Here is a 14,053-nt window from a genome sequence, read left to right as displayed (position 1 = left end):
CCATTTGTTTTTTTTTTTCTTGTCCTCCGTGTTTCCCTTCCCTGCACACCAGAATATTCTTAGTGTTTGAGTAGTTCAGCACATTGGGGATTGCAACCTTGGGAAAATACAGAATAGTGTAGCAACACTGTCCAAACTTAAGTCACTTTTACTATTTTGGCAGATTTCTGTTTTGTCTCAAATCAGAATTCAGGGCAAGAAGTTAGAATCCAGACTGCCAAGTACAGTTGGGCAGGTTCTATACTGCACAAGGATGCTGCTTTTAATGGCACACTATTCACTGTATAGACTCATATGTTGATTGCGATAATTTTCTGACATGATAGAGTGTTAAGAAAGAGGTTTTTCTTTACCTTTTTCTAGACAAAAATGGCTTTTCTCATAGTAGGAGTCACACACACTTCAGTCTCACAGAAACCACTCTATAGGTATTTCAGGAAGAAAGGGAAGGAAAATGAGTATTCATGGAATCATTGAAAGGATTGTAGGAATGGCAGTTTGGGTTCGAGATGCTGAGTTCAACTTTGCAGCCCCCGATTGAGCTGCAGTCTCTGGAGTTCAGGAAGAGGTCCCTGCTGCTGCTGTGGTGAGGGCCCGTGCTGACTTGGTCACATACGGGAGACACCAGCCAGGAGCTTTGGGCAGGTGGCTAAATCAGTCTCCCTCCAGTGCTGCAGCTGCAGTGGAGGCAAGAAGATGCGGTTTCTGGCTGGACAGTCATGTGCCCAGCTGAAGCTGGGTAAGAAGGGGAGATTGAATGGGGCACCTTCCTTAGCAGTCTGTCACAGATCTGACTTGACAATTTTTAAGTTGACTAAATATGTGTGTGTGTGTATAAATATATATATATATAGCTTAAAACTTATCTCACACCATATAGATAGCAAAATGAGATCCCTTGCCAGAAATAGAAAATTACCACAAAAATAAATACAATGAAACACAGTGTTAAATTCTCCCTGGGTGTCTTTTCCCGCGTCAAGGCCCTGAGCCCCAGCTTGCACCTACTGTGCTCTCTCCATTAAAGAGGAACGATAGTGTTGGAAACGCTGAAGATTTACGGCACCATGTGCACATTTCCTCCTTCTGAAAGATGGAAGCGGGAGGGTGATTGTCATCTTCACCACATAAAGTTATTGCAGACAGCACATGGGAACATGGGTTCTCTGGACAGTCCCCCCCTCCCCAACTCCCACAGTAGACAACTGATGTCCCCATTCTGAGCTTCATTTTCTTCCTGAGCTGTGCTCCCCACCCCAGGTACTTAGCAAGCACTCAGTAAATTCCACAGATAACTTGCCAAGTACCTAATACACAGCAAGTACTGTTGTGGCATAGGATATGCAGTAGTGAATGAAATAGGCAAGCTAATTCCAGATGCTGAGTTCTGATAGGAATAGAACTGACAATGGGATGATGGGGCGGTGGAGCCGGGGAGCAGTAACGGGTGATCAAGGGACGCCTCTGGGAGGTGACATGAATAAAGCTATTTGATGCTTGCATGGTACTTGGTGCTGGGTGTTGCTTGTGTGGAGATGGCTTAGGCCCAGTCTTTGACCAGGAGGAATCCTTCCCCACCCCAAACCTGTGTGTGTCCATCTTCCCCTAAAACTAAAGTTTGGAGTTGCTGGCTAGAGGTGAGAATACCTGAGGAACGAGATGGGTCTTCAGGCAAGTGGATCTCTGTGAAGCATGGTTTTAGATAGGAGACGATTCACATCCTCCGCCACTGTTTCATTCTGGCCCTGGACAACCGACAGCTCCAAGCCCAGTAGTGATGGGTATGGGCCTGCAGCCAAATCTAGCCTCCCCACTTACACTAACCTTGGACAAGTTCCTTAAGGCTGTGTGCTTCTATTTCTACCTAAAATGGGGTTATGATGGTCCCCCTTCAAGGTGGTGAATTTGAGCTAATTAAAAATATGCATGGTGAATTTTTTATTAAATAGTATCCCAGATGAGAAAGGTGAGGCTCTGAGTAATGCAGTCAGGAAGTGGTTTCTGAGAAGAAATAGTGATCGTGGCTGGACATCGCCTAACCTAAGGCCCAACATATAATATTCACTCTGTACTTGAGATCCGGGGCTGTTTCTGGCAATCAAAGGGCTGCCTTGTTCTGCTGCCCCTCAACACAGGAAATTCCAAGGTGGTTTTTCCATACTGGCTCCTCTTGTTCTGTCTCTGGGGGCATGGCCAAGGGGCCTCGGTCTCCAAGCCAACTCAGAAAAGATGGAATTGAATATTTTAACCTGCTTGTCTGGGCCCCTCTGTTGAGGGGGTGACCTGTTACTTGGAGTGGCCTGGGCTGCCTTGGGCCTCTCTGAGTATTTCCTTGTGCTGGCAGCCCTCACCCTGTCCTTGAAATGGTTCTGCCTGGTAGCAGCTTCTAGGGTGGTGTGGGCAAAGTCTGGGACTGGTTTAAGGAGGGGACCAGACCCAGAACACAGGTTTCCTTATGCTACTACCGAGGGAGGGCAGGAGGAAACTGGAGACCCCATTCCTGCCTCAGCCACTGTCTTGCCCAGAGTCCATGATGGCTTGGTCCTTGGTGTTTCTCAGTGTCATCTTGCTGTCTGCCTTCCCAGGGCCTAGTGCCAGGGGCCACCCCATGCCCAAGCTGGCTGACCGGAAGATGTGTGCTGATGAGGAATGCAGCCGTGAGCATTAGGGGTCCCGGGGGGTGTGGAGGAATTGGGTTGCTAGCCTGTGTGGAGGGTGCTTTCACTCCCTTCTGTATTCCTTCTCCAGACCCCATCTCCATGGCTGTGGCCCTTCAGGACTATGTGGCCCCTGACTGCCGTTTCTTGACCATATACCAGGGCCAAGTGGTGTATGTCTTCTCCAAGCTCAAGGGCCGAGGGCGGCTCTTCTGGGGAGGCAGCGTGAGTCTTGGGAGAACAGAGGAGGAAAGGGTAGAGAGCTGGGGTGGGAGTGTACTCTACTTTTTTACCTACAGGACAAATCTGAGGGAGTGAACTGAAATAGAGTCGGCAGAGGGTGGCTGCTGTGATCCACTCTGTTTTTCTTTCTTAAGCAATTATTAGGGCATGTCCTGTAGTGCGAAATTGCTATAGACACCGAAGGTACAATAAAGAATGACACTTTTATTCTGATGGAAGGAGACAAGCCATCAAAAATACCAACTCGTGTGTGCTGCTTTGAGAATTAGTATAAAGTGACTGGGTGACTGATTCACACGGGGTGGTCAGAGAGGACTTTCCAGCAGGTGACTTTAAGCTGAGATTGGACTGACAAGGATGGAGCCAGCTAAGTGATCAGGGAGGAGCAAGTGTGCACAGGACTTGAGCAGTAATGAACTTGCCATGTTCCCAGACCCCGGCTTTTAACTCCTCTTCCCCAGGTTCAGGGAGATTACTATGGAGACGGAGCTGCTCGCCTGGGCTATTTCCCCAGCAGCATCGTACGTGAAGACCAGACCCTGAGACCTGCCAAAACCGATGTGAAGACAGATGTGAGTATCTGGGGGCTGGCAGGAATCTGGAGGGGAGGACCTTTGGGTTGCAATGACAGGCAAAGATGCTCCCAACCTCGGCTTCCTGGCAGCCTAGCTGCGTGCGCTGGAACAGACTCCTTGCGTTTTCTTATCTGAAAGATGAGTTATTTCTAAATCCTAGTTTGATTGAGAGCTGCAGAGTTGAGGGCTCCAGGCTAATTTGCATAGCACTTGTGCAGCCAAACCTGGTCCCTGAGGCTGCAGCATTTGCTAAAACCACTAGATCCTTTGTGGTGTGACCACTGGTTTTCTCCCGTTTCCCCTTTCTCTTTTTCAGATATGGGATTTCTACTGCCAGTGAGCTCAGTCTATGCTGTCAGTGCTGTTGTTTCTCCCCGACTTTATGCAAATACATCAGCCAAGTGCAAACTGAGTCTCTGTGGTCTTTGTGGTGGGGATCTAGAAAAAAAATGTTTCCCCCAGGTTTCTGAATCTAGCCAATCAACCCACCAACTGTGGTGACAAAAGTGGTTGCTAGGCAGAGTTTCATGGATTGAAAGCTCTGCTTCAAGCTCGGTCGAGGTGGGCTCCTAAGCTTAGCTATTACAGACAAATGAGAAGATGGGATAATTGAACAGCCAAATTGGGGAATTATAGTGTCCTCTCTAGACCAATAGAACTATTGAACTGTTGGGAATGAGCCAATGGGACCATGAGGAAGACACAAATCACAGAGCAGAGGTTTTCTGGGTTCTCTTGAAAGATTTTCCGCAAAGGGAGGTAGGAGGTTAATTTGTGTGTACCATCCCAGTTTTCATCCTTCCTGCCTTTGAGATCAGTACTCCCAGCTTAAGGTAGTTCCTCTTATAGGCTCTGTAAATCTTACACTTATCCCCTTCTTTGCATCCGTATCCCCACCCCCAAGTCCGCTCCTACCCAATCTGGAATCTCGACTCTGTCCCTGGGCTCCTGACCAAATCCGTTTCTGAGCTGGGCGAAGCATCTGTGGCACCACCAATCGCTCGTCTTGGTCCCGCCTGCTCCTCTCACCACCAATCTGCGCACTTGTCCCGCCCCCTACCTGCCGAGTCCTCCAATCCCGGCCTTGGGGAAGCGTTCCCTAGTATCCCGCAGCGTTAGCGGGTCGCGCCGGAGGGGGGTGGAGGCGGAAGTGGCGGCGCCGGCCCCGGGAGTAGGAAGGAGCCGGGGCTGCACCCCGAGCAGAGCGGCTGCCAGCCGAGGAGCAGGCGCGGCCGTGTCGCCATTTTGCGGCCCTAAGCGGCCGCGACCGAGTCATGGCTGAGACCTACGGTGAGGGTGGTGGGCGGACGCTGGGGTCTGGGGTCTGGGCCCAGGAAGGATGCGGCCTGTGTATGGGGCGGGGCTTTAATATGTCAGGGGGCGGGGCCTGGTATTATGGGGCAGGGCCTAGAGGATGCTGGGAGGGGTTTAGTGGATCTGAGGCTGAGCTTAGTTAATTTGGGCGGAGCCTGAGGGTCTGGGGTGTGGGCGAAATCTGGGGCGGGATTTGAGGGATGCAGTGAGGATGGGTCACGGTGGACCTTGAAGGAAAGGATGATCCTTACTGTGTCTGGGAGGAGCCTGAGTGGTTGGGGCGGAGCTGACTGTGAATGGCAAGGATCAAGCTTGACGGGCTGGGGGATACTGAAGGGATGCTCTGGACCCAGGGATTACCCTGGGAGAGGGCTGGAATGCGGTTGCGGGTGAGTTGTTCTTTAACTAGGGGGTGGGACTAGGGGCAAGGGGTGGGGCTTAAGCTTGAGACGAGCAGTAGTGCCTCGCACTGCGGGAGGGAAGGAGAGACAGAGTTGGAAAATCCGGATGTATGGATGGGTAGAAAGTGGGAGAACAGGGTGCAGTAGAAAGAACAATGGATTAGGAGTCAGAGGGAGCTGCATTCATTCAACGAACAGAGAAAAGCTGAGGGAGCAATGCAAAGACGTTGAGGTAGGAAACAGCTTGTCATCTTCACGGAGTAGACTGAAGGCCAGAGGCTGGAGTGTAGTGAATGAATCAGAAAGTGGTAGGAAGCGAAATTGTGGGGCAGGGTCGGGGTGGGGGGCAAGGACAAGATTGTAGTCCTTGATAAAATGGTTTTATTTTTTTTCAAAAGCGTGAATGGGGTTTATTTCTAGCTCGAGCTAGGGCTCATGCCTCCTCCTATAAAATGGTTTTCAAGAGGCTTTAGCAAAGTAATAGTTACTTGGACTCTGGAGCCAGTTGGTCTGGGTTTGAATCCCAGCTGTACCTAGCAGTGGGATCTTGGGCAAGTCAGTTAGGCTTTCAAGACCTCCGTTTTCGCATATGGAAAATGGGGATAATTATTAGTATACCTCCCTCACAGAGCTTTCCCGAGGATTAAGTGAGTCGTTGATGTAAGTAAAGACCTTTTCTTGTGCTGGGTGTGTGGTAAGCACTCTGCAAGAATTATCTGTAGCGGTTGTCACCCACAGTTCTGTATCTGCTTGTGTCTGTTTCTCTGCCGGCAATTGTGATGTTCTCCTGGTTTCCATCTTCCCGTGTGATTCTCTCCGAATGGGTTTTTCTTGAATTTGGCTCCATCTGCTCAGACTTCCTCTTCAAATTCCTGGTGATTGGCAGTGCAGGAACAGGCAAATCATGTCTCCTTCATCAGTTCATTGAGAATAAATGTGAGTTTCTGGGAATGGTTCTGGGCGCACTAAACCATGGACAGGGCCATGGTGGGGGCAAGTAGGCAGCTGTTGGGCAGGAGTGGGGCTGGCCTTAGGTACAACTTCAGTGCTGGCTGCCAGGTCCTTACTTTGGTATACACTCTTTGCGAGGTCCTCCTTGAGCCTCAGTCAACCCAGCAATGAGAATGGGTTTGCATAGGCCTCGGAGGACAGGGAATCCTCTGAGCGCCCTCCTGTCTCTTCTCTCCCTCCCACTCCCAGTCAAACAGGACTCCAACCACACAATTGGCGTGGAGTTTGGATCTCGGGTGGTCAACGTGGGTGGGAAGACCGTGAAGCTACAGATTTGGGACACAGCTGGCCAGGAGCGGTTTCGGTAGGTGGGCTGGGCTCCCAGTGAGAAAGCGTCGGGGAGAGGGGAGGAGAGAGGAGGGAAAGAGGGATGCAGAGTTACCTGGAAACATAATGACAGGAGCAGGGACACACTGAGAGGGTGGGCAAGGTAGAAAGGGCACGAGAGGCTGTGATGAGCAGGTCCATGTGGGCAAAGAAAGAAGGTGTCTTGAAGAGAGAATGGCAGACAGACAAAAACAGATTGAGAATGAAGCTGATTAAGAGTGAGAGGGCCAGGGAGGGATGACCGACCCTAGCGAGACCCTGTGGGATAGACCCATGTGGCTGGCAGGATGGAGACTTGTCCCCAGGGAGCAATAAGGCCTGGAGAGGAGGAGGTGCTTGGGGTGGGGCAAGGAGCAGAGAGTAAGGGAAAATGACTGAAACAGAAAAGGAAAGTTGAGAGGTCAGACACTCAGAGACTGAGAGAGAAGAGGGAGGTTAGGACGCCCAGATGGAGAGACAGACAGGGAGAGTGGGACAGGTGTGGCCAGAGAGACGGAGAAATGGATGTTTTGGGGGGACAGGGCAATGTGGAGGGCTCAGCACACAGTATGTCTTCAGGAAATATCTGCAGAAAAGGTGATAGACACATGGAAACCCTGAGTGAGAAAGAGCCAGCAGAGAGAAACGAGGGAATCCAGCTCCTAGGAAAGGGTGGTCCCTGGTCAGCACTGAGTAGCTGCTGAGTTAATATTCATGCGAGAGTTCACTGTGTGAGCTGCCCAGAGACAGACAGGATGGAGGAGAGAGAGGTGTGCAACTGTGCCAAGATGGCAGTAAGTGTTCTGTAAATGGTTGTGGTGTGATTGCACGAATTCCAGAGGGATCCAGCCTGGCGATACAGCGAGAAGCAGACAGTTAACCACCCTGGGAAGGGGGCCTCCCCCAAACAGCAGGAGAGGGCCAAGTGGATGTAGTTGCGTAGTGCTTGGCCAGGACTGGGCAAAGGGGGGATGACAGAAAATGTTGAATCAATGGGAAAGGATGAATGAAAGGGAAAGGATGCCAGAGCAACAGAGATGGAGAGAAATAGAGAATTAAAGATACATACACATACAAGAGACAGAACGGTACATACCAAGGAAGAGATGCAGAAAGACAGGGACGCAGAGAGTCAGAAGTAGGGAGAGGGGATTCCCTGGTGGTCCAGTGGTTAGGATCGGCTCTTTCACTGTCCAGGTCCCCAGGTTCCATCCCTGATTGGGGAACTAAGATCCTTCAAGCCACATGGTGTGGCCAAAGACAAACAAATGGTAGGGAGAGATTGTGACAGAGGCAGGCAGCCAAGATAAAAGATTGAGGGAAGTAGGCTACCAGTGGGAGAAACTGTTGTGAGACCCAGACCATGGCCAGGTTTAGGAGGAGGGGCCAGCAGAACAGGGGGGCCTCTGAACCACCAGTCTCTCTCCGCAGAGGGGGGCAGTCTTGGGGCAGACCCCAGCCTTGGGGGTGACTGGGTCCCCCTGGCCCCACAGGTCGGTGACACGGAGTTATTACCGAGGGGCAGCCGGAGCCCTGCTGGTATATGACATCACCAGGTGGGTGCACGGAGCGGGCGGGGTGGGGCCTGGGCTGCCCCCTGCTGCTGTACCTGCCTCCCTTCTGGCTCCCTTTTCTACAGCCGGGAGACCTACAACTCGCTGGCTGCCTGGCTGACGGATGCGCGCACACTGGCCAGCCCCAACATCGTGGTCATTCTCTGTGGCAACAAGAAGGACCTGGATCCGGAGCGCGAGGTCACTTTCCTGGAGGCCTCCCGCTTTGCCCAGGAGAACGGTGAGGGCTAGGTGGCGGATTAGTGGGGCAGGGGACCAGCGGAGGAATGGGGGCTGTTCAGGGGGAGCCCGTGAGAGCCCCCTAGCTCTCTGTGGTTCTGCCCAGCAGGGCAACATGCAACTTTAGAGGTCTGCGTTCAAATCTGGGTGTTGGCCATGTGCGGGCTATATGACCACTCTGTTTCCCCATCTGGAAAAATGGGTGCCCCCCGGACCACCTCCCTTAACTATCACACACTCTGCTTCACATGGTGTATGATGGTTAAAGGGAGGTGGTCCAGGGGAACTCTCAGCACGGCTTGGATGAATGGGTGCTTGATGAATGTTGGCTGCTAAGAAGGTTTCAGCCACCATGGGGAGGCAGCATAGAATATTGGTATAAGGTGGAAACTGCAAAAACTCTGATGGCCATAGGGGACAGGCACGTTTTGTAAATAACGGAGAAGGGGCAGGGGAGACCCTCAGGTTAGCAAGCACTGACGTTAGGGGGATGGACAAGACTGACAGCCACATTGGAAGGTATGCAAGTACGTTATCATCAAAAACACCACAAATAACAAATGTTGGCGAGGATTTAAAGTAAATAAACCCCTGGTAGGCTGTTGTTGGGAATGTACACTGGTGCAGCCACTTTTGAAAACAGTATGGCAGTTTCTCAGAAAACTAAAATTGAACTACCATGTGACACAGCAATCCCACTCCTAGGTATGTATCTTAAAAAAAACGAATTAAAAAAGATACCCCAATGTTCATAGCAGTATTATTTATAATTGCCGAGATATGGAAGCAAGCTCAGTGTCTATCAACGGATGAATGGATAAAGTGGTGTATATATACACAATGGAATACTATTCAGCCATCAAAAAGAATGAAATAATGCCATTTGCAGCAACATAGATAGACTTGGAAGGTATTACTAAGTGAAGTAAGTCAGAGAAAGATAAATACCGTTTGGTATCACTTATATGTGGAATCCAAAAACTAAACTAGTGACTACAACAAGAGGTATGCAGGTCTAAACTCATTTGAAAACATCGTGTTGGCCCAAGTCTGCTGCCTTAAGGTCTGTCCATGTTCCTTCATTTTGTAACCTCTAGGTTCAGAGGGTTTCCTATCAGAAAGATGTGGGTTTGAACGCTGGCTCTGACTTACTGTGAGGTCTTGTCACATGGCTAATGGGTGGACTATGAATGGGGCCTGTGCTGGATGGTGCTGGGGACACAGTGATGAAAACAGCCCTGGGCCCAGCTCTCATGGCCTCACAGCTCGGGGCGGAGGAAGGAGGAACATTTCCAGAGAGTGACAGCCCAAAGAGATCAGGGCTGGGAAGGGGGAGGCGAACAGGTCAATGAGAGCCCCGGGGAGGCACCTGATTCATCCTGGGAAGTCAGGAGGACTTTCTGGAGGAGGACATAGGAGCTGAGTTCTGAAGGAAGAGCTCAGTGGGTACCTGGGGAAGGGGCATTCATGACAGGGGAACACATTGTATGGAGGCCCGAAGTGAAGGCTTGAGGGACAGAATGAGAGGTTAGCAGGCCAGAGTCTGAGTGGCGGTTGGAGACTGACGAGGCCCTGACCGTCTTGAGTGTCTGTCCCCCCCGCCCCCCGCAGAGCTAATGTTCCTGGAAACAAGTGCTCTCACAGGTGAGAATGTGGAGGAGGCATTCCTGAAGTGTGCCCGCACCATTCTGAACAAGATCGACTCAGGTGAGACCCCCCAACTGACCAGACTGGGAGTGGAAGGCAGAGCCCAGAGGTTTCCAGGGACTGGTCCTGACCTCTCCCCTCCCTCCCCCCAGGTGAACTGGACCCCGAGAGGATGGGCTCCGGCATTCAGTATGGTGATGCCTCCCTTCGCCAGTTGCGGCAGCCTCGGAGTGCCCAGGCCGTGACCCCTCAGCCCTGTGGCTGCTGAGACCTGCAGAGTCAGGTGGGACTCTGGGGACCTGGGAGCTGCAGGGCTGGTCTGCCAGTAATGGGGAGGACAGAGCAGAGACAGCGACATAGGAAAGGACACACAACCAGGAAAAAGGGCCATCTTCCCAGACACGGGAGATCCACCCATTCTTCGCATCCCACTGCCAGCTCTCTGCCCTGCATCTCTGACCCTCCCATTCATAATTCTTCAAATGTCTGTTCAATGTACTATGTGCCAGACCCTGTTCACAGCATAGGGGATAACAGCAGCGGGGAAAACAGACAAGAGTCCCTGCCTTCGTGGAAGAGACAGACAATAAACAAGACCCAGGAGCAAACTGTATAACAGCCAGAGAGATGAAAGCTGTGGAGAAGAATCAAGGAGGGTGGGGAGGGGGAGGAGTGTACGGTCAAATGGGATGACGAGGTGAGGGCTCACCGAGAATGTGACAGTTGAGCAAAGGTTGTGTGGGGACCTGGGGGAAGAGTGTTATAAGCAGAAAGAAGAGCCAGTGCAAAGGCCCTGAGGTAGGGGCCTGCCTCCCCTGGGTGAGGAAGTCAAGGCGGCCAGTGTGGCTGCAGTGGAGAGAGTGGATGTATGTGTGTGTGAGTGTGTTGGGGGCTAGGTGAGCAGAAGATGAGGTTGGAATGGGGGAAGCAGGTGAGTGAGGGCCTCGTGGGCCACGGGGAAGGCTCTGGCTTATACAAGCCGAGAAGGGACAGGATCTGATTCAGGTGTTCATAGGGCCCCTCTGACTGCAAACAGAGAGACTGCAGGGGGTGGAGTCGGGGGCAGGGGTGGTCGCCCAGAGACCAGTGAGGAGGCTACTGCAAGGTCAAGACTGTGGTGGACAGGACCAGGGTGGGGGCAGAGGGGTTGAAAGGTGAGTTAGGTTAGATCATCTTTGCCTCCAGGTGTGTCCCCTCTTGATGTAATCGCTGGGTCTTCCTAAAGCACAAATCTGCTTCTTTCCCTCTGTTCTTCTGGTAACCTCCCCTGCCTCCTCCAGGAAGCCTTGCTTGTTCCCCCATGCTTGGTCCAAAGTCCTTGGCAGGCTTGAAAGACTTGGTCCCATCCTCACCTCACTGTGGGTGACTACGTCTTGACAGTTCTTGTCTCTCTGCTTCAAACCCACTTGCCGCCACCCCCCGCACCGACCCCAGCCATTGGCAGCTCCAGGATGGCCTTGGAGCAAAATGGTTAGACCTTGGACACACGTACTTTGAGAGCAGGGCCAGCATGATTTCCAGATGAATGGATTTGAGAGAGATGAGTCAAGGGTGAGCTCTTGGGGCGGGGCTCCTTTCCTTCCAGGCCTCTGCATCAGCCGCGCCTGTCCTCCTACCTCCCGTCTCAGGCCAACTCCCATTCATCATCAGGTCTCCACTAAAATGTCTCTTCCCATAAGGGGTCACTCTCTATAGATGGGCAGTCTCACAACTGCCCCTCCTTTTCATTATTATTTCCTTTTTTTGGCTGTGCTGAATGGCTTGTGGGATCATAATCCTTCAACCAAGGATGGAACTCTTGCTCTCAGCAGTGAAAGCGCAGAGTCCTAACCACTGGACCACCAGGGAAGCCCTTGTCCCTCCTTTTTAAAGTGTTCAACTCTGTCCCCTCCATCATTATTTATGGTGTTTGTCTCCCTCATCTGAGAAGGTGACAGATCACAGACTCCAGAGCCGGGCTGCCTGCGTTTATACTCTGACTCTCACCGCATAGTTGTGTGACTGTCGGCAAATTATTTACCGTCTCTGGTCCTTGGTTTCCTCATCTGTAAGTGGAGCTAATAATAGTACCTACCTCAAGTGAGTATTGAGGTTAATTAAGTCAAGTCATGTAAAATGCTAAGAACAGGGCCTGACAGTAAACTAAGACTCAATAAACTAGACTGTTTATTATTTTTCTTCTTATCCAATTTAAGGACTGTGGGCTGTGTAGAAACAGATGGTTGTGTTGTGTACTCTTCACCTCAGGACATAATTTTGAGTCTGTTTCAGGGTTTTCTTAATGAATCAAATCTAATAAGAGTGCATTTTCAAACTGTTGATTACAATCCACAGGAGGAAATACACTTTGTATGTTTGTCTAATGCAGTCACACACATCGAAAACTAAAACACACATTTTCCTCATACTAATATTCTTAAAACAGAGGTGAAATTCACATAAATTTAGCTATTTTAGAGTGTACAATTCAGTGGCATTTAGTACACTCACACAGTTATGCAACCATCACCTCTGTCTAGTTTCAAAGCATTTTCATCATTCTAAAAGGAAACCCCATACCCATTAAACGTTCACTCTCTGTTCCCCCTCCAGCTTCTGACCTACACCCACTTGCTTTCTGTGTCTATGGACCAATATCATTACGTATGAAGCACTCTGGTATTTTTTATTTTATTCTATTTCAATGAAAAGTTGCTCAAGGCCCACCAAACTGATTTCCCACCCTATTAATGCAGTTGTGCGCATTGGAATCACCTGGAGAGCTTTAAAAGCTACTGATGCCTGGGCCTTACCCCAGAGATTCTGAAGTGATCTGGGTATTTCTAGAAGGCCGCAGGTAATGCTGTCTTCAGATAACCACAAAGCAAGAACCGATTGCCAAACATATGTCTGACTTGGAAAACACTGGAATGAGACCTAGAGTTGAGGTGGTCCAGGAACATAGAGGAACAGAGATACAAAGGTGGGGACACGGAACGTAGACACCGAGACGCCCCTCTACAGACTCAAGGAGACAGCTTGTTGAGGCAAATACACAGGGGAATGCGGGTGCCCTCGGCCTGAGAGCTGCACATTACCTGCAGACAAGAAACAGAAAGTCAGAAAAAGTAGCAAGTTAGGGAGAAAAAGTGTAGACAGAAGGGCACAGATAGGAGGGCAGGAAGATACCCAGAAAGGAGACAAAGCTGCAGCTGACAGACCCGGGACCCCCCCAGTTCACCGCACACTTTTCTTGCAGCTCACCTGCTCTCCAGGACCAGCCGTGTCCTTCCGTCTGGGGCCCAGACCCAGGCCCTGGGAGACTGAGCCCCTCACCTGCCCTGGCCCCAGAGAAGCTGCCCTGCCAGCGGTCTCCCTTCCCTGGCCTGGTGGGGCCTGGCTGAGGGGCAAGACTGAGCCATGGGGGAAGGGGGAATCTCTCTACCTGCTGCTGCTTCCTCTGTCTTGGCTAACCCGTTTCCCCTGAACCCCTAACTCCTCTTTGAACATACTCAGAGAGTTCACAAAGCCTGAGACCAGGGCCATTTGGCCTCAGCATCCCTGGCTCTGCCATTGCGAGTACGTGTTATTTATTACCTGGAGGCCTGTCCTGTCCCAATGCCCCTCCCCCCATAAAGCATTGTTTACACCTGTGTCATAGCCTCTGTCATTTTGGGGTGGTGGGGAGGGAAGGGAGGCAGATGAGGTCCCTGATTATGTTTGGAGTCCATGTTTTAGGGTTGGACATGGTGTGGGGGTCCACCATGACTCCATGGCTCAGGTGTCTGTTGTGGAGGAATTTTGCCCACATACGTAACACGAAGGTCCCTCTGTGATGGATGTGATGGGATCTGTAGGAATGGGTGCTGCTTGTGTATGTGTGACACTTTGCTTGAGAGTGCTCTGTGCCCTTGGTGATTGTGTCTACAAGGGTGGTGTTGTCTGGGATACCGAGGCTAGGGAATGAGAATTCAGGCCTGTAGGTGAGCCCTGGGTCGGCCCAATGGGTGATACTTATGCATTTCTGATGCCTGAAAGTCTGAGGCAGTGTCTAGTTAGTGCTTGACTGTGCATATGTGCCCCTGAGATCTGTGTGTGTTTTGGTGTGTATTTGGCTCTGTTGACAC

The 14,053-nt window shown here is 51.1% G+C and overlaps 2 protein-coding genes across 3 annotated transcripts; both read left to right on the top strand.

Annotated features, from left to right (window-relative positions):
• The first annotated feature begins 152 nt into the window (after positions 1 to 152).
• On the top strand, positions 153 to 3,879 carry MIA (MIA SH3 domain containing). The gene is made up of 4 exons (XM_055413196.2): positions 153 to 2,657; positions 2,749 to 2,882; positions 3,362 to 3,472; positions 3,792 to 3,879. The coding sequence occupies exons 1-4, from the start codon at positions 2,456 to 2,458 to the stop codon at positions 3,813 to 3,815; spliced, it is 471 nt and encodes a 156-aa protein (XP_055269171.2). The 5' UTR covers positions 153 to 2,455; the 3' UTR covers positions 3,816 to 3,879.
• Positions 3,880 to 4,595: 716 nt separating this feature from the next.
• RAB4B (RAB4B, member RAS oncogene family) lies at positions 4,596 to 13,580 on the top strand. Of its 2 annotated transcripts, none has more exons than XM_055412114.2 (8): positions 4,596 to 4,765; positions 5,929 to 6,126; positions 6,391 to 6,505; positions 8,001 to 8,063; positions 8,147 to 8,301; positions 9,912 to 10,007; positions 10,100 to 10,230; positions 13,186 to 13,580. In XM_055412114.2, exons 1-7 carry the CDS (start codon positions 4,750 to 4,752, stop codon positions 10,213 to 10,215), a joined length of 759 nt encoding a protein of 252 aa, XP_055268089.1. In that variant the 5' UTR covers positions 4,596 to 4,749; the 3' UTR covers positions 10,216 to 10,230; positions 13,186 to 13,580. The 2 variants fall into 2 exon arrangements, with proteins under 2 accessions (XP_055268089.1, XP_055268090.1); XM_055412115.2 differs by having other exon boundaries at positions 4,599 to 4,765; positions 6,046 to 6,126.
• Positions 13,581 to 14,053: the final 473 nt, after the last annotated feature.

This window comes from Moschus berezovskii, chromosome 22, assembly GCF_049115385.1.
Source record: "Moschus berezovskii isolate FMDL1 chromosome 22, NW_MosBer_1.0, whole genome shotgun sequence".
In the NCBI taxonomy this organism is placed as follows: Eukaryota; Metazoa; Chordata; class Mammalia; order Artiodactyla; family Moschidae; genus Moschus; species Moschus berezovskii.
This window is presented reverse-complemented; position numbering and strand designations above follow the sequence as displayed.